This window comes from Eucalyptus grandis, chromosome 8, assembly GCF_016545825.1.
Source record: "Eucalyptus grandis isolate ANBG69807.140 chromosome 8, ASM1654582v1, whole genome shotgun sequence".
NCBI classification, from domain to species: Eukaryota; Viridiplantae; Streptophyta; class Magnoliopsida; order Myrtales; family Myrtaceae; genus Eucalyptus; species Eucalyptus grandis.
In genome coordinates, this window is record NC_052619.1 from 32,956,047 (window position 1) to 32,975,595 (window position 19,549).

The 19,549-nt window shown below is 42.8% G+C and overlaps 1 protein-coding gene and 1 pseudogene across 1 annotated transcript; one reads left to right on the forward strand and one right to left on the reverse strand.

Moving 5' to 3' along the window:
- The first annotated feature begins 3,166 nt into the window (after positions 1-3,166).
- On the forward strand, positions 3,167-13,844 carry LOC104416963 (annotated as a pseudogene).
- Positions 13,845-16,371: 2,527 nt separating this feature from the next.
- On the reverse strand, positions 16,372-18,543 carry LOC104416964 (glycosyl hydrolase 5 family protein). Its single transcript, XM_010028293.2, has 4 exons — positions 18,133-18,543; positions 17,802-18,049; positions 17,011-17,531; positions 16,372-16,799 (listed from the first exon to the last, which is right to left on the reverse strand). Exons 1-4 carry the CDS (start codon positions 18,541-18,543, stop codon positions 16,372-16,374), a joined length of 1,608 nt encoding a protein of 535 aa, XP_010026595.2.
- Between the last annotated feature and the right edge of the window lie 1,006 nt (positions 18,544-19,549).

Consider the following 19,549-nt stretch of genomic DNA (forward strand, 5'->3'; position numbering starts at 1 on the left):
AATTGCCAGCCACAGCCAGGTCGAATCCTGCAGCAAATTATTCATCTAGACGAGATCTGTCCAAATGGGACGATGGCGGAGGAAAGTATGCTCCCCATAGATCACAGAGATATAACAAGAAATACTAGTCAAAATGAAAGTCAGGTTACCATGGATTGCCTAGCATTTTGGGAGGAAACATCAAAACTGACCAGAGTTGGGTTCCAACCCACCAAAATCCTCCCACGGGGAGCACTATCATAATTAGCAATCCAGATCCATCCCGACAAAATGGTAGCTGAAATAGACTGAAAGAGCGGCTCTGGGATCTTAGTCTCCAAGAGACCAACAAAACAAAGATTATTGGAAGAGACTAAACTTCTAATTTTAGCCCACCTTAAGGGGTCCATAAGTCCCGGAACATTCCAAAAAACCAAGCAGCATAAAAAAAACAAGAGGTATAGGGAGAAGAGTTACCTCTTCTTGCTAAGCCCACGACAATTCGGAGTCGAAGCAGGCTGAGCAGAAGGGAGATCCGAGCATAATAAGAGGAGTTGGTCTTGAAAGGTAGCTTCTTTAGGTTAGGAGGAACGACTGGGATCAGAGGGCTATTCTCTTCCGAGGAGCTAATATTCAGAGCTACCAGCCACCTCATTTGAACTCACCCTAGTGGATGATGCAGCCAGAGGAGCTGCCTTGCCCGCCAAAGGAATATGATGGCCATTACTCTATTTTGGGGCATTCAAAGGCTGCTGTGATTTTGCATCAGCAGCAGGAGGAATCACCTTCACAGGCTCAACAAGAAGATGGTCCTTCAACTTCAAGGACTGAGTAACTCCACCAGAGGGAGGCAAACCGGACAGACCAGCTTTCAGCATATCAACCTTCTTCTTTTTACCTTTTACTTGTTTCCACCCCACTCCTGCTCTAGGAGGATGCTGAGATGATGACCCCTGATGGAGAATAGGGATAGGGGCTTTAGGCACGGCCAAAGGCAGCGCCTGCTTCCGTCTCTCATTCAAACTACCCACAACAAGTGCAGATGCTTGCTGAGGCGGATCATTCCTCTCTCCCAAGTCTTGAACCGAAATGGAACTAGCAACTTGGGAGTCTTTAGTCGAAGAAGCAGGATTCACAGCACAAAACCGCATATCAGAAGAAGGGTCTTGCTGACCCGTAATATCAGTCGGAACCATGGCAAGAGGTGCCGGGCAAGTGTGGCCAAAAACACCACAGCTCAGGCATGAACTAAGCCTCCACTCGTATTCCACTTCAACAGAACAGGTCTCACCACGGTGTACCACCTCAACAGCTTCACAACAGGGTTGCTTTGCTGATATTTCAATGCAAACACGAGCAAAGACCAGCATGGTCTTTTTCTCGGTTCTCAAATCAACATATAACAGCTTTCCAACCACACTAGCCACCGCACTAATCCCCTAAGAAGACCAGAACGCAGGCGGGAGTTTTTTCAGATGGACCTAAATAGGGACAGCTGAATGGTTTTCCTTCCTAATTTCCAATGATGGTTTCTATTGTTGTAAAGTTAGAGGCACTCTTGCGACCGTTAAAGGCCCTCCTTCCAAAATCTTTCTATGAAAGTCAGCATTCAGGACACGAAAGTAATAAGAACCCTGCCTATTCCCCATTACCTCTAGAATTTTCGGGCCCCAGGCTTTCTTAATAGAGTCTTCCACCAACTTGAAGGGAAGTCTCCTTCCAACGAAGTAGCCAACAAGACATTCAAAGAACTTTGGATCGGCAACATCCAAAATGGTATCGGTTAGCTCAACCACAGGCTTGTTGTTGATGATAGTGGGCGGAATATATTCCAGATCAAAGCCTTTAGTGGCAAGGTTGGCGACACTAGCCCACAAGTGGGATTGAGGAGGTCTCAACTCATTCTGTTGCTTATCTCTTTGCTGGGGTCTTTTTGAAGCAGACCGAGCTCTGCTCCTAGCTCGACGGCCTGCTTGAGTTTGCAGGGGAAGGCCATCTCGCTCAGCCTGGCTTGGTGGAGCTACGGGGGAGCTACCATGGGAGTAGGTCGAAGGACTTCGCCCCCTGGAAGTACCAGCAGCAGATTGATCCGAACAAGGATGCCCGTCCCTGCCAAAAGCGGTTGAGGCCATTTGTCAAACACCTAATGTGCAGCTCTAGCACTAACCAGCTCAGTCCATTAATAGAAGGGAAACAAACTTGGCTAAGCTCCAAGGAGGTGATTCGTGAAGGGGAGGGGTAGAAGCTTGCATGAGAAAAGCCCACCTCCGTTCGAAGCAGTCGACACAATTGCAGCAACAGTGCAGACTTCCAAAGCACAAGCCCAAACGATCACCCGGGCGTCCACGACGAAGCTCGCACCAGTACAACAGAACAGACTCGCCAGCTCGACTAGGGCTGTTCAGATCTTGAAATCTAGCTCAAATTAGAAGAAATCATTCGGTGGAGATGTAGAAGAGGGATAGGAGAAGCTATCCTCCAGAAATCAACCCCAACGGACGCCTGAAACTCTGGGAACAAGCCATGGACCAGAACGTGAACAGTACCAAAAATCGCCTGGAGAGGGAGTTCTTCTTCCTTTTATCTTGTCTATCTTCTCGCCCCAGAATCAATTTTTTTTTTTTTTTATTCTTGATTCTACTCCAAATTTGTTCTCGGGGACAAAAATTTTACCAAACGCAATTCTGTTCCAAAACTATTCCCGGGAACAAAAAATCAGAATCGATTATTATTCGAATGGTTACCAAACAGGGCTAAAGGGAGTATTTCTTGCCACCTCGGTTTCTCCAACCGTGTGTAAACCAATGTTCTGGCCATTTCGCTTCCGAAATTAAGCGGCTTGAATCTTGATGACACTTATCAAAGCTTATCCCTAATTAATTCCTCTTTTCATCTTCTTGATTCTTCCATTCTTCTTCCAAATGTAGTTTTTGGGTCCTTAACTCCAACTTCTCCATTAATTTTCAGATCCGAAATTACCGAAGCTTGAATTTTGATGGCACCTACCAAAGCTTATCACCTAAGTAATTCCTCTTTTCACCTTCATTGACTTTTCCATTTTCTTCTTCTAAATTTAGTTTTGGGGGTCCCCAACTCCAACCTCTCCATTAATTTTCAAATCGGTAGTTCAAATTCCAAAAATAATCGATCCATGCCGGCGAAGTGGTGCATCGAGTAATATCAGACGATGACTGCACGAACGCACGTTTTCTCCGCGATAGAGCGGCTCCAATCCGATGCACGTCACGTATCTCTTTGGGATGTGACCGTTGCTTTCTTGGGCTACTTCGTATTCTCATGCATCGTCGAGAGGCTGACGAACAAGAACGGCCCGATGCTGTGGCCGTTCCTCGAGATCATCCTGTCCTTCCTATTCCGCCAGGACTAGATCTACGACTGGGCGACGCTGGCCTTGGCAAAGGCCGGGGGCACGTTCTGGTACCGCGGCATGGCCTTTGGTGCTGCCCCGGGGGTCATCACGGTCGACCCTGCGAACATCGAGCACATGCTCGGACCTGGTTCAAAAGTAATTATCCGAAGGGCAAGTATTACCGGGAGAGGTTACGCGACTTGCTTGGCGGCGGGATCTTCAGTGCAGATGATGCCGAGTGGAAGGAGCAGCGGTGGCTCACCATGTCGGAGAAGCACTCCTCGTGCTTCGTGCAGCACTCATACGACACCGTGTGGGAGCTCGTCCACCACAAGCTCCTCAAGCTTATGGAGGCAAGGGCCGCCACCCCCGGAGATGATAAGTCACTGCTTGACATCCAGAACGTCCTCCTCCGGTTCACATTCGACAACATCTGCATCACTGCCTTTGGTGTTAACCCGGGCTGCCTAACCGTTGATCTGCCTGAGGTGCGCTTCGTTAGGGCGTTCGAGGAGGCCACCGAGCTAACGCTGATCAAGTTGAGGACATATATTGTAGATAACGGTTGCATCACTTTGTGCTTAATCTAGACCATTTACTTCAAAATTTTATAATGTTTTTAATGTAAAAGATTGTCATTTTAGAAAGCAGCGATCGATATATTTCTCCTTAAAATGACTGATGCATGAATTATTTTCTGTTTAGGTTCTCAGTGCCTCCTTACGTGTGGAAGCCCATGAGGTTTTCTCCCTCGGGCACGAGAGGAGGCTCAAGGAAGCTGTAAGGATTGTGCAAGAGTTCGCCGACAAAACGGTGTCAGACCGCCGGGTGGAGATGAGCAAGCTTGGGAGCTTGAGCGATAGGTCCGATATCCTGTCCCGGCTCATGGAGAACAAGAACCACGACTTCTCCGACAAGTTCCTCGAGGATTTCTGTGTGAGCTTCATCTTAGCCGACCGTGAAACCAGCTCTGTTGCGTTGGCCTGGTTCTTCTGGTTGATATATAAGCACCTGGAAGTAGAAGCCAAAGTGCTCAGTGAGATCAACCGGATTATTCTATGGTGACGCCCTCCGCCGGCTTGGGAAGTGCGTCAGGACGCGGTATTCACACAGGAGGAGTTGACCGACATGGTGTATTTGCAAGCCGCACTATCAGAGTCCCTAGGCTGTACCCGACAATGGAGATGAAGGAGGTCCAAGACGACGACGTGCTTCCCGATGGCACTGAGCTGAAACGGGGTGACCGAGACATGTACTGCATATTCTCGATGGCGCGTGTGGAGGTGCTGTGGGGGAGGGATTGCGAGGAGTTCAGGCCGTAGAGGTGGTTGAGGGAGGATGGGCAGCGGATGGTGTGCGAGAGCCAGTTCAAGTACGTGGTGTTCAATGCCGGTCCGAGGCTGTGCGTGGGGAAGAAGTTCACGTATAAGCAGATGAAGATGGTGATATTGCTAGTATAAACACCTAGAGGGGGTGAATAGGCGCACAAACAATTTTTCTCAAATACGGAAGCAACATATTGAAATACGATCGATGTAGAGAGAGTAAGGAAGAGAAAATCAAACACAGGATTTATAGTGGTTCGGCTTATTCCAAGCCTACGTCCACTCTTCCGCACCGACAGCCCACCGGGCTGGATTTCACTATGATCAAAAGAGAAGTTACAGCACAGCTTTGCCTTGATTCCACAAAGGTGTAGATGTTCTATCACACCTCCTCAAGGTCTCTCACAAATATAGACTCTCTTTTGTATACAAGTATTCGCTCAAAAGATTTATCTAAACAAATAGGAGCTTCAGACTTTGGAATTCTTCTATCGCGCATTCTCCTTAAACAACTAAGAACGTTTTCCTTATATACTCCTTTATGCCATCATACCCGTTGGCACTTTCCAAAGGAATTCCTCCAATCTACCCGTTGGACGGAATCAATTAGGAAGATCGTTCGAGCTATTAAAGGAACGTGTTGATAGCCCATCAATCTGTTCGCCCATACAATCGGGATCTCGGTTTCCATAAATGCGTAACCTTCCAATAATATTTAGACAATCATCGAATCTTCAGTCATTGAATCAATCTTGATCAATCAAAGGATTCGATACGTCTTCTCCAAACCACGAGATCTTCTCCGGATGATAAGGTTAAATCCTGAACAAAACATCTAGTTCGGGATAACCTTTCTTCAACGGATCGTAGCGTCAATGAGGATAGACTTTGAGTCTTGAGTCCGGCTGTCAGGAAGTCTTCGAGACTTTAACCAACGAGTCTGCTGACCTTCGATAGACCGATGGAAACATTTTGTCAACTTCAAAACTCTTCACGAGGATTTCTCCAACAATCTCCCCCTTTTTGATGGTGACAAAACCTTCCCGCAGATTTGGATAACTTTGACCTCGCAAAACATTTCTCAAACACATATGCATATCTTATGGAAATAAATGGCTAATAGAATAACACTAGAATCTGCAACCACGAGAAAATAGGTTAGTCCAATATATGATTTAAGCCATTCATAAGATATCAATATTGATAAATAGAAGCAAGTCAAATCCGGTCAAATCCAAGTCTAGGCGTTCTTATCCGGACACAAAACAAAGTCAAAGTCTGTCAAAAACAAACAAACAGTTAAACACAATCCAACAAACAGTTAAAAAGATTGAAAGTTTTCAAATCATGCATCTCTCCCCCTTTTTGTCATCATTTAAAAAGGATGAGATGAAATCAAGATTGCTTGGGAACGCGGACAAGTGGAAATCTTCCATAGGGCGAACAATGCCTTCCTGACCTCTTAAAGTCTTCCTTCACCGTACAACCTCCTCACTCTTGGCATTGGCCTGATTCGAATAGAGAGGGCTTGCATCTTTTCATTTAATGAACAGGAAGAAGCTTGACCTTCATTCTTCAAGCTTTGAACTTCGCATCCCAAGGCATAAATCCGACCTTTCATCTCCAAGAGAATATCCATGATTCTCGCGAAAATCTGCTCCATTATCGGCCCGAGTACTTGCTTCGCTCGTTCGATGGAGTAAAGACGATGGTGGATCAGCATAATCTCGCAGGTTGGGCGATGAAGCTTCATGACCTTCCTCTGAAAATTGAGATGCATAAACATCTTCTGGGTCTGCAGGCGAGCGACTGACTCCTTCACTTGCATCTGGATGTGAAGACGTCACTCCTTTCTCCTGATCTCCCCCTGTTTCCATGCCTACAGGTGGAGAAGAGATTTCCTCAGGTTCTCCTTCTTCTCTTCTTTCTTCTTCAGATCTTTCTTTCTCTGCTTCTTGCTCTGCTTCTCTTTCTTCTTCTTCCTTCTCCTTTGCTTCTTTCGTCCTTTGTTCTGATTCTTTCTGTGGAACAGGATGACTTAAGTTCTTCAAAGCCATTGCGGAGATGGTGATGTCATCGTCACCATCTTCATCCTCAACGAGGAGAGCTCTTCTTTTCTTTGATGGAGCAGCCATGGGCTCCTTCCCTTTTCTCTTAGCGAAGAAGAGAATTGATGAGATTTGGTAGGAGTCTTCTCCTTGAATTTCTCCAATTCCTTGCTCGGTTCTTCGGACGCATTTTGGTTACCATTTTCAGTCCTACCACCATATGATCGCATGATCGAACACAAAAGATTTGCGGAGGCTGAATATTCAGATGTCTGAATAACTTCGTAACAAGGCTTGGGTAAGGGAGTTGACCTCTGTCCTTCATCACTGCTCTATACATATGAAACATAACAAGTATGAGGGAGAGAAAACTTCTTACCACGAGAGGATGGCATACATCAACTTTGCCTCGAACTTGACACATCAGTTTTGGAAGTTGATTTCGGCCGAAGGCAATTGATCACAATTTTGTGAAGCAAGATGTTGAATGCATTCATCCGTGAGTAAGTGATCTTCTCATCTGTTCTCCTGTCCTTCACCAGTTCAAGTGTAGCCCCAGCAATGGAAACTTTAATCGGTTGATATCTGCCTCTCTCAACTTCTAACACATCTGCCAGCATATCCATATCCACAACATAGTCTTGTTCTTTGACACTGAAGGAAAATCTATTCGCATCTAAAAAGCTAAGATTTGAATAGAAGTAAGCAGTCAATTCAGCATAAGCCTCAGTTGAGTCAGAACAGAACTTTTCAAGTTGAAGATAACTGAACTTTTCCCTCAAGTTCACTTTCACAAAGCATCCAGAAAATCAAAGTCCACACTCCTAGGGTTTATTACCCCACGTTTCAGCAATTTCGAGTACGAGATCCTTTTGTTCCTTTGATCTGAACAAATCTCCCATTTTTCCTTGAATTTCAGCCGCAATACCCATTTTCGGTTGAAATAGACCGAACATTGTCATCATCATTCCCATCTACGTGATTTGGCCCCGATCACGAGGATCACTTGGGATATTCGCAAGGGTTTCCTCGGCCACCCCTTTACGAGCGATTCCCAAACTTTCCATTCTTTTCGAAAAGATATATTCGTTTCCTATATCATTTTTCTTTAACAAAATCATCAACATAGTTCAAATGAGTACGAATTCCTTTTAAAGCACGATATAGCTTGTAGATAAGCGGAAGCTTTGAACTCTTACTGGCCCCTTCCTCGATGATTTCTTCCCGATGAACAACGCCTTGAGGACTAGATGATGGAGAATGACGCTGCTGAGAATGTTGTGGGCTCGGTTGCTGATCCTGGAGAAACTTCATCTTCGCAAGATCAGTGCGTAGGCCCCTCACTCATTCTCTGTGGTCCCCCGCTTGCGATTCTTGACGACTTTCGTGAAGAAGACATCTTTAAGTGTTTGGAAGTTTCTAGCTTGACTTTCCCGAGAAAAAGATGATAACTTTTTGAAGATTTAGAGAAGAAGACAAACGGGAATGGAAGATCGATGCTTTCTAGGGTTTTTGAGAGAGTGAATAGAAAAGTGAAGAGTAATCGATAGTGCTCGTTCGGTTAAAAAGAAGAGTAACCAAACCGTCACAAAGGAAATAAAAATATGCCTTTTCAAAATAACTGTCTTTATCCGCAAAAATAGTTATTTAAAAATAACTTCCCTTTTGAAAATGAATCGATGCAATATTTATGTTAATTAAATATAGCAACAATTTAAACACGATCGATGATCGTACCTTTTCAAGATAAGATTGAGAGAGAAAGACTTACAGTCGAAGGTCGAGCCAAGACAGTAGATAAAGTCTTGTAAGCCTGAGTCTGAAAGTCTTTAGACTTTGATATCCTCATACCTCAAAATGTTGAGTCTGGTCCGTATAGACTCAAATTGATTTTTCTCCAAAGGCTTCGTGAGTATATCGGCCTGATTCTTTGAGTCAACAAATTGAATTGAAACATCTCCATTTTGAACGTGATCTCTAATAAAGTGATGTCGAATTTCTATATGCTTCGCTCTTGAGTGGAGAATTGGATTTTTGGTGAGGTTGATAGCGCTGGTGTTGTCGCAATTAATCTCTGTGCATGAGTCTTCGATTTCAAAATCTCTTAGCTGTTGTTTTATCCATAGAATTTGTGAACAAAGAGCTTCCAAGAGCTACATACTCTGCATCTTACGTTGTTGAAAGAGACACAGTGCTTTGTTTCCTTGAAAACCAAGACACCGTTTGCTGCTTCAAGCAAATCGGCAAGTTCTGAAGTGCTCTTTCTATCAACTCGCAACCGGCTAGATGCGTCTCCGAATATCCCGGAAGTTTAAAGTCTCCTTCTTAGGATACCAAAGACCGATGCTTGATGATGAAGCAACGTATTTTATGATGTGTTTGGCAGCACTGAGATGGGATTCTCTAGGATCTGATTGAAACCTAGCACAAATGCAAACACTCAACAAAATATCAGGTCTAGAGGCAGTAAGATAAAGAAGTGATCCAATAATGCTCTGTACAGCTTTTGATCAACTTTCTTCCTTCTTCATCTTTGTCTATCTTTAAAGAACTTGACATTGGTATGTCGGTCTTTTTGCAATTCTCCAGTCCAAACCTTTTGACAAGATCATTAACATATTTTTCTTGATAAATGAAAGTTCCTTCCTTCAATTGTTTTATTTGAAGACCAAGAAAGAATGTTAATTCTCCCATCATACTCATTTCAAACTCATCGCATAGACTTTGAAAATTTCTTGCCTGAGACTTTCATTGAAGGATCCAAAAATAATATCATCCACATATATTTGAACAAGTAAGAAACTTTTATTTTCCTTCTTGATAAATAAAGTCGTATCTACTTTACCTTTGACAAAACCATTTTGTAATAGGAAATTACTTAACTTTGTCGTACCAAGCCCGAGGTGCTTGCTTTAAACCATACAAAGCCTTTTCAGTCTCAAGGCGAGTCCGGCTTCTTTGGGTCTTCAAACCTGGCGGTTGTTCCACATAAACTTCCTCATGGATAAATCCATTTAGGAAGGCGCTTTTGACGTCCATTTGGAATAACCTGAAATTCTTATAACAAGCAAACGCAAGTAATAGTCGAATAGCTTCTAACCTTGCCACCGGAGCGTAAGTCTCATCATAGTCTATTCCTTCTTCTTGCGTATATCCCTTGGCCACGAGTCTTGCTTTATTTCGTACGACTTTCCCTTTCGTTCATCTTGTTTGAACACCCATTTGGCTCCAATAACAGTTTTCCTTTTGGTTTGGATGTCAATTCCCAAACATCATTTATCTTTGAACTTATCCGAGTTCTTCTTGCATAGCTTCAATCAATTTTTCATCGGATAAAGCTTCTTCTATGCTCTTTGGTTCAATTTCGAAACGAGTGCCACAAACACTAGACTTTTCTCGCCTTTTGGATCTGGTGCGAATTCCTTCATTAATTTCGCCGATTATAAGATCTTTGGGATGACTAGACTTATGCTTCCGGTTACTCGTTGATTTGCACGGTTGATGATCTCTTTCTTTGTTTAGATCTTCACGAACATCTTGAAGCTGGTTTTCAGTCGAGATGCTTCTTGAGTTGTAGACTTTGGAGGGTCAGAGTGGTTCGGACTCTTCTTGATGAGTCGACTTGATTCATCTTGCGTTGAGTCTTGAAATTTGACATTCATTGACTCCTCCACAGTCGGCTCTTCTTGTTATAGACTCTGTAGGCTTTGCTTGAAGTAGAATATCCAAGGAAGATACCTTCATATGATCTTTCTTCAAACTTACCAACTCGATCTTTTGCATTTTTCAAAATAAAACATTTGCAACCAAATACATGAAAGTATGAAACAATAGGCTTCTTTTCTTTGAATAACTCATAAGGGGTTTTCGAAGAATAAATCTTAAGAAAACTCTATTGATGATATAGCAAGTTGTTGAAACGGCTTCGCCCAAAATCGAGAAGAAATTCTACTTTCAATTAAAAGAGTTCTAGCCATTTCTTGAAGAGATCTGTTCTTTCTTTCCACAACTCCATTTTTGAGGAGTATACGGGAGAGGAAAACATATGCTTACGGCCCGAGATTCATCACGGAATTTTTGTAAAATCTTGATTTTCAAATTCACCTCCATGATCTGTTCTTATACTAGAGATAACACAACCTTTTTCATTTTGAACCTTTTTAGCAAAATTTTCAAAATACGAAAAGGTTTCGGACTTACTTGAAAGGAAATATACCCAAGTAAACGGGAGTAATCATCAACAATTACTAGGCAATACTTCTTACCCCAATACTCGAGTTGGTTGGTCGAAGAGATCCATATGCAGCAAGAATGTAGAACATGATTAGTAGAGACATGATTTATTGGCTTAAAAGAATTTTTACCCTTTCCCGAATACATGGAGTGCATGAATCGAGTCTTTTGGTATGGCAATTTTGGTAGACCTCGAACAATAGTTTGCTTTGATGAGATTTTGGCTAATTGCTTCATATTGACATGTCCAAGCTTTTTGTGCCATAAGCTTGCTTCGTCTTGAATTGAGATAAGACATTGCGATTCATTTGGTTTCACATCCAGAAGATAGATGTTTCCATGTCTTCGACCCAGAAAAGATTGAGTAGAGTCTTTCTTGATTCGGAACATGTTCCTTCTTGAAAGGAGATCTTGAAACCGGTATCACACAATTGACTAATCTTGAGAAGATTGTAATTGAGTCATTCCACTAAGGAAACATTACTTATTGTGAGAGTTCCAATTTTCACGGTTCCAAATCCCACAATACTTCCTTTCTTTGTTTCCTCCAAATGAAACTTTTCCACCATTTACTTGAGCAAGCTTTATAAAGCAATTTGAGTCTCTGTCATGTGTCTTGAGCATCCGCTGTCAAGATACCACTTTACCTGTTTCTTGATGGAGACCTGCATTTAACAAAGAGTCTCAAGCTTTCTCAAATTCACTGTCGGAAGTCGATCCCGAGTCTCGATCCAGTCGAGTCGGTGTGCCATCGGACATAGATTGGCATATTCATTATCACTTTCTTCACACTCGGTATCACTCAGTTTCAGCTTTGAGAGCTTTTCGAAATTTTCAGCTTTTCCTTTCTTTTTCTTCAAAAGAGGACGGTTGGGTCCGATGTGTCCCTTTTTCTTGCATTCAAAGCGGACTACATCTTTGTTTGGTTCCTCATCATCAACAGACTTGTCGCTGTCTTTGAAAGCCTTGTTTCTTTGAGTTGAACCTTCTTCCTTTTCGTTTAGTTTTCTGAATCTTCTTATCATGAGAGCAAGCTCCTCATCGTCCATATCTTCTTGAGAATCTGTAACATCGGAATCATCATTTGATTTTAATGCAATGGATTTCTTACCTCTTGGATCTTCATCTTCATTGATCCTTTCCACTTCATAGGACTGAAGAGTTCCAATCGGCTCATCGACAGATAGTGGCATAATTTCTGCGTCTCTCTTATCAAAGTCTTTATGTGATTCCAATCCTTGGAGAGTCACGCGGTAGCTTGTTTACCTTCATGGGATCGAAGTTGGTTGACCTTGATTTTCAAGACCATTTACAATATCGTAAAACGACTAAACATGTCGAGATATTGATTCTCCCGGCTTCATTCGAAGGCTTCGTATTGACGAGAAGAATGTTGATTCTTGTTTCCTTCACTCGATCTGTTCCTTCATAGGTGATATGCAATCTGTCCCAAACTTCTTTTTTGCTGTACCACAAGAAGATATTCTATTATATTCAGTTGGTGATAAAGCACAATATAAGGAATAAATTGCTTTTGCATCGAGTGTCTGTCTCTTGGTTATTTCTTCCGAGACATTCATTTGGATTCTTCAGTTTCTTTTCCTCTTTCGAGACCCGATGCGAGTGGTAGGAGTAATTCCTTTTCTACAACGTCCCATTCCGGAGGATCCTTTGATCGTAGGAAAGCTTTCATCTTGTTCTTCCGGATGTTGTAATCCTTTCCATCAAAGTAAGGTGGTGCGGTATTGCTTTGCCCTTCCATCAGCCACGGTGCTAGCATACTAGCCATGGATCTTTTACTATGAAGTAATACACTTCAAATAAAGTAAGTACAGGCTCACGATACCAATTGATATTGCTAGTATAAACACCTAGAGGGGGTGAATAGGCGCACAAACAATTTTTCTCAAATACGGAAGCAAACCTTGATTGAAATACGATCGATGTAAAGAGAGTAAGGAAGAGAAAATCAAACACAGGATTTATAGTGGTTCGGCTTATTCCAAGCCTACGTCCACTCTTCATGACAGCCCACCGGCTGGATTTCACTATGATCAAAGAGAAGTTACAGCACAGCTTTGCCTTGATTCCACAAAGTGTAGATGTTCTATCACACCTCCTCAAGGTCTCTCACAAATATAGACTCTCTTTTGTATACAAGTATTCGCTCAAAAGATTTATCTAAACAAATAGAGCTTGAGACTTTGGAATTCTTCTATCGCGCATTCTCCTTAAACAACTAAGAACGTTTTCCTTATATACTCCTTTATGCCATCATACCCGTTGGCACTTTCCAAAGGAATTCCTCCAATCTACCCGTTGGACGGAATCAATTAGGAAGATCGTTCGAGCTATTAAAGGAACGTGTTGATAGCCCATCAATCTGTTCGCCCATATAATCGGGATCTCGGTTTCCATAAGCAGAACCTTCCAATAATATTTAGACAATCATCGAATCTTCAGTCATTGAATCAATCTTGATCAATCAAAGGATTACGATACGTCATCTCCAGCCACGAGATCTTCTCCGGATGATAAGGTTAAATCCTGAACAAAACATCTAGTTCGGGATAACCTTTCTTCAACGGATCAGAGACTGTCAATGAGGATAGACTTTGAGTCTTGAGTCTGGCTGTCCGGAAGTCTTCAGACTTTAACCAACAGAGTCTGCTGACCTTGGACTAGGCGATGGAAACGTTTTGTCAACTTCAAAACTCTTCACGAGGATTTCTCCAACAGATGGTAGCAGCATCGGTGCTGTGGAGGTACTCGGTGGTGGTGGCAGAGGGCCACAGGGCGGCGCCCAAGGTCACCACCACCCTCTACATGAAGCACGGGCTGCCAGTGACTCTCCGACCGAGGGTGGCCAGGCCAGGAAGTTCCGAGTAACGATTCCGGCGCGCTTGTGGCGGTGAAGAGTAAATTTTGTAGGGGCCAGAGTTGGTGATGAGGGATTTATTCGGTATGTAGCAGCTTAAAGACATGCGTGAAGAAAACACTCGTCAAGTCATCTTTCATTGATTACTGTCTACTTATGTCGCAAACATAGTAAAAAGAGTGGCCAAGAAATCTTTCAAGAAGCGTTTTTTTTTCCTTTTCTTTTTATATGCATGGTGTGTCATGGCACATTACATGATTATTTATTTGATCGATCATTGAAGGGGAACAAATAGGCATGCGCATCTATCAAATAAATTACAGCCTATACAAGACCATCTTAACAACTCTTACCTAAATAAATTATTTTGCTGACGATAGACACGATATAAGGCCAAATCACATTATTCTTGGTCGGCAGAATAACTTCGCTGTCTCAAGTGAAGTAGAACACGAGGAACTATGCAATATGATACAATTTGAAGGAAGATCCTTAACCCCGTGCGATACTTTCCTTGGTATCTTAATCAATTCTCAACCATCGTCGTAAGTAAATATGCATCAGTGGTTGAGATAGGATGCCCATGAGAATTCCGTGTGAAGTTGTGAATTTTAGCCCTGTCGAAATTCGTTATAGAGGTCCTAAATATTGATAGTCGAGATTTCTTTAACCTGCACGTTTATCTTATTGGTGTGCCAATATATATCGTAACTAATAGTCGGGAATCGACCGAGACATCAATATGGGAAAAAAATTTGTGTTCTGTAACAATTTTAATATAAAGTAGGTAGAATGGTGCTCTATAATTAACGTTACTTAGGTTATTTTGAGTTTGCTAAATTCAGTCGATACACTAGTTAATTAGACCTACCTAAACTCAACCATCAATACGACTCAATTAATGAAGGGTATCGTCACTTTTAGATTAGCGTAGGAGAGCGGTTGAGATGACGGTACACTTTTCTACCACATATTACCAAACATCGTAGCGGAGGATTAGACAAGATTGGCAACATATTTAAGGAGTCTTAATCGCGAAGAGACTCATAGTTATCTTCTCATGTGAAGAACTGCTCCTGGAATGGTTCATCTACATATTATTATAATGTTGTGAAGAAATTAAGTGTTAAAGAGAAAAAAAAAATTCGCCAAAGAAAAAGGAAAAAAAGAGAGGTAAAAGCAAGAAATTACCTACCCATTTTCCACTAAAATGGGCAACAAGTGAAATTCGTCAATTGTAACATAAGTGCAAGAACCGACTTTATCTTCTTTCTTTTCTTTTTAAAATTTTTGAATAAATGTTTCCTTAAATTATTGAAAATTTTGTAAGATGTTCATTTTGTATTTGCTTTTAAGAAAAATATTCATACAATGGTAAAAAGAGTAAAACACTGTTAGAGAATTTTATGTCATCATTTAAGTAGAGTTATTAAACTATGGGAAAAATTCTAAATAAGGGTTTGAAGTGTTTTTATTTTCTCAAATAAGGATATGAAGAGGATATTATTTCAAATAAGGACTTGAAGTGCCATTATTTTCTTAAATAAAGGTTTGAAGTGGCTATGTCGGTTTCAATTAACTGACCCAACTTTAAATAAAGACATGTTCGTCCTTTTTTTTTTTTTTGATTTTTTTCTTTCTATTTTCTATTTTTCCTTTTTTTTCTTTCTTTTTTCATTTTCTAGTTTTCTCTTTCTTCTTCATCGGTGGCTAGCCACCAATGTGCACGAAGAGGATTGGACGAGGGTTGCCTTCCCTCAATTTAGCGAGGGATGGTCTCCCCTTGAGTGAAGCCATCATGTTGGCCACAGGTGAGGGCAGCCCTTGCCAAAGCTAGGTGAGGGTCACCTCACCGTAGTCAGCAAGGGCTTGGGCGAGGTGACCCTTACCAGTGATAGGCAAGGATCGCGACCTCGCCGATACTTGTTGAAAAGAAAAAGAAAAGAAAAGAAAAAGAGAAAAAGAAAAGAAAAAGAAAAAGAATATAAAATTAAAATTTTCTTTCGACGAAAAATTCCCTTGACTGGTTGGAAAATTTAGTCGCCCGGTGATTGGCGAGGTCATGCCCTTACTTAAAACTGTCATAGCCACTTTAGGTTTTATTTGACACAAGATTCACTTCAAGCGGACCCTTATTTGAATTTTCCCTTGAATTATTGGTCTTCTATTCCATGTTCCGTTTCACACAAGCAAAAACCCATTTTTGAAATTTGCTTTCAGAAAGTAGAAATCCAGCACTAATGTTGCTCATTCAAAGGATTTACTATAAACACTACCCGCATAAAATTGGGCACTCTTAGGCACGTTAATTTCATGAAAAATGAATGATTTGCAAAATATTTTCCTAAAAAGCTGATCGTTGATATTGCTTACAAAATTGCTATACCGCTCATTCATTTGCACCTAAAACTGCCAGAATTAAGAGAAGTTCAAAGCAAACTTTTGTGCCACAATAAGTAGAAAACGGTAAATCCTGGCAAACTAAGAGCTCCTAGAAGGGGGAAAGAAAGAAAAGAGGAAAAATGATCACCGTCTCGTCTACGTTGGACGCGTCATGTTTACCAACTCGAACCACTGGCTCGCCGGGTTGCAGGTAGCATCTTCTCTCAAGCATTTGCAAGGACTCGCGATGACGGTCTTAGTACTAAAATCTATGTCCAAGCAAACGGTGACATTACTGCCAACGATGTTGGATGAAAAATGCATTTTGGACTCCGAAATGGTCTTCCATCTAGACCCGTGGTCCGCGCAATTTGTGCTGAGCTTCACCGGCTTCTCCAGCCGATCCGCTTGCATACACAAATCCGTTCCTCTCATCCGGATCGTGTGGTGGCGCGTGTGGGTCCAAGCTTCGGACTCGTTGCATGCGCCCAGTTGCAGCTGTTCCTGCTCTCGTTTCCTTTGGATGCAGAGACCCGTGAGCGGATGAAAAAGAATTCTGCGCGTAGGACTTGATGAAGTTGCACCTGCAATGTCATGGACACAAGAAAGATAAAAGACTGTGATTTACGACATGATCGAAGTGTTGATTAGTCGAGTTCCATTTGAAGAGGGACTTGTGTTTGATTCGGTCTTTCGATTTTCAGTAGATATCGTCACTAAGGAAATCTTTGGGTTTTGATGATTGAACCATAAAAAAAAGATGAACAAAATTAGGAGCGTGTAGTGTTATTATACCTTGAAAAGGGGCTTGAAGGGCAGAGATCCTTTGCAAGAAGCTGGCATTTCGAGGCCCGGAGAAGTCCTTGTTCAGCACCCCGAACGTCTCCTCCATCCCTACGATCCCTTTTCTCAAGTAGTAGCTCCCCACAATCGTCCACAAGGCCCAATCGAAGTCGAGCTTGGCCGCGACTCCGAAGAAGCAGTTGAAGTACCGGTCGTCATTCACGTTTTGTCCGCTCAGTTCTCCTCCAAATTCGCTCACGAAGAGCGGCATTCCCTGGTTTAGTATGAACCCCGCCTTGCTCATCACCTTGTCTGTCGCGTCCTTGCACCGCTCGTTGGCGTTGCCGTCCTCCCAGACTGTCCCGCTCGAGGATGCGTACCAATGCAGCTCGAAAACTAGCTTTCTGGCGAAGCTCACCTTCATCGGTATGTGGCCAAGGAACCATAGGTCGGTGTCGTAATAGAGGCCGGAGGCTATGACGAGCACGTGCGGATTCGCCGAATGCACCACTTCGGCTCCTCTCTCCATGTACCTGGAGTTCATTTTAGGACCGAAATCGAATGTCAAACCTGACGATCATATTAGGTCGAACCAGCGATCCAAAACCCTAACATAATTAGTCGAGTAGTTTATCAACTCGTCCCTTAAATATCTCATGTTTTGCCTCATTTTGCGACGCTCAACATGTGTTCCTTCAATTGAATAATGACCTACTGTAATAGCAACAGAGTCAGTTCAGAAGAAAAAAAAAATCGCACTGAAGCTAAATCCGCAACTTTCTTGACAAATTTACATGGAGTACCTGAGCCAGTCTCGCAGATTTTCTTTAGGACCTCGGAGCTCGTTCCTCAAGCTCATACCGACCACGTTACCGATGCGGCGGATCATTGTGGCCATCCGAGTGAGGCCCTTGATCCAAAGGTTCGGGTCGAAGTACTGGTCGCCAAAGAACCCGTTACCGTCACGGTTGCTGCAACACCAACCGGGCTTGCTAATGTGATTGTCTAGTATGACCATTACATTATTGTCTCCAAGGCTTGTAACAACCGCCTGTAGCATGCAGATTAATCTAACTCACTGACTGGTGTCAATCTATGATGATGAATTGCGAAAATGCAAAGTACAAATCGTACCCGGAAAGCAGCGAGAACAGAAACATCCAGAAGAGACGGATTGTTCTGTCGAATGCCTCCGATATAATCAACCAACCCGAGATCCCGGAACGATTGCGCCACCGACATCGAACCCAGCGAGTCGTTGGTGACCATGAAGAGCGGCCACGTGAGCCTGACGCAGTTGAATCCCATCGAGGCAATCTGCTTCGAGATCCAGTCAACGGGTTTCTTGTCGAGCCCTTCCGCGACCATGGGCTCGAGGTGCGACGCCCAGTTGACGCACGCCAGCTTCACCCGACGCCCCTGCTTATCGACGATCCACCTTGAGTCGGTGTGTAGGCGCCACGGTGCCTTCACGGGCTCGGCGTGTCGAGAGGCCACTAGAGCCCAGAGGGCGATGAAACACAAGTAGGAGGGACGTCGTCTCATGGCGATGGCGAGTTTTCTCTATCGGATGATTGCTTTCTAACTAGCGAGGATTCAAGGGAAGAGAGAGAACCAAGAGCAGGCGACGGAGCTGAAGTAGTGCATGAAACCGATCGGGGTTGTCTTGAAAACGTGCTTTGAAACTGTTCAGATATCCGCTTGCTGCTGCTGATTTTCGAACACGATACAGACATCGGTTAGAACTGTACTGCCTCAAGAGCCACGACACCCGAAAAGGGACTGCGTCAAGGGTTGGATAAATCGGATCGAAGGTTGGAACAGAAGAAAACGAGCCAAGTCTCGAACGACCTTCTCGGAAACAAAAGTCAATGTTGGTTTCGCACGCAAGAACGACGAAATCAAAAGTCGCCGACTGCCGTGGATTGACATTTTTCCTAAACATAGAGAGGTCAAGGTCGCACAGAGCACGTTTCGCGCCTCGAAACCACACCGCATAGTTACTCCGAAAAGAAAGAGAGATGCGGAGCATCGAGCCCAAGCTCCTGCTTGTCGGATGCTTATGGTGTCCATGTAAATTTTGTTAAGCTCCAGAAATATCCGTGCCTCGCTCGATAGGAAAAATTACCATATTAATCCTAAATTTATTGTACGGATACTAATTTAATTCTCAACCTTTTAATTTTGACAATATAGTTCTTTCAGACATTTGCCATTGGAAATTGCTGACGTGGCATTTGGAGTTGTCGGCCGTCTTACGTGGCACGTTGACTTGGACAGTTTTCATTCGAAAATGTTGTCTAATGAGAATCGTTGTGTCAGAAATAGTGGCAATTGGCTAGAATAATTACATAAGAATTTTGTGTAAATGTTTAGGATAATAATGACAAAATTAATAAATTTAGAATTGAACTAATACCCGTAAAATAGGTTTAAAGTTGAATTGTTAATTTTCACTTGCTCAAGCCTAAGATTATATTTGTTATATTTGTCGAAATATTTAACTTTGTGCCGTTGACTTGGTGGGGGAGAAAACGAGCATTTTTCTTGT

Coding starts and splice junctions, on each gene's coding strand:
- LOC104416964 (XM_010028293.2), bottom strand. CDS start 18,543: ATGAGACGACGTCCCTCCTACTTGTGTTTCATCGCCCTCTGGGCTCTA. Junction 18,050..18,132: donor CTGTTCTCGCTGCTTTCCGG/GTACGATTTGTA, acceptor TGCATGCTACAG/GCGGTTGTTACAAGCCTTGG. Junction 17,532..17,801: donor AATCTGCGAGACTGGCTCAG/GTACTCCATGTA, acceptor AATGAACTCCAG/GTACATGGAGAGAGGAGCCG.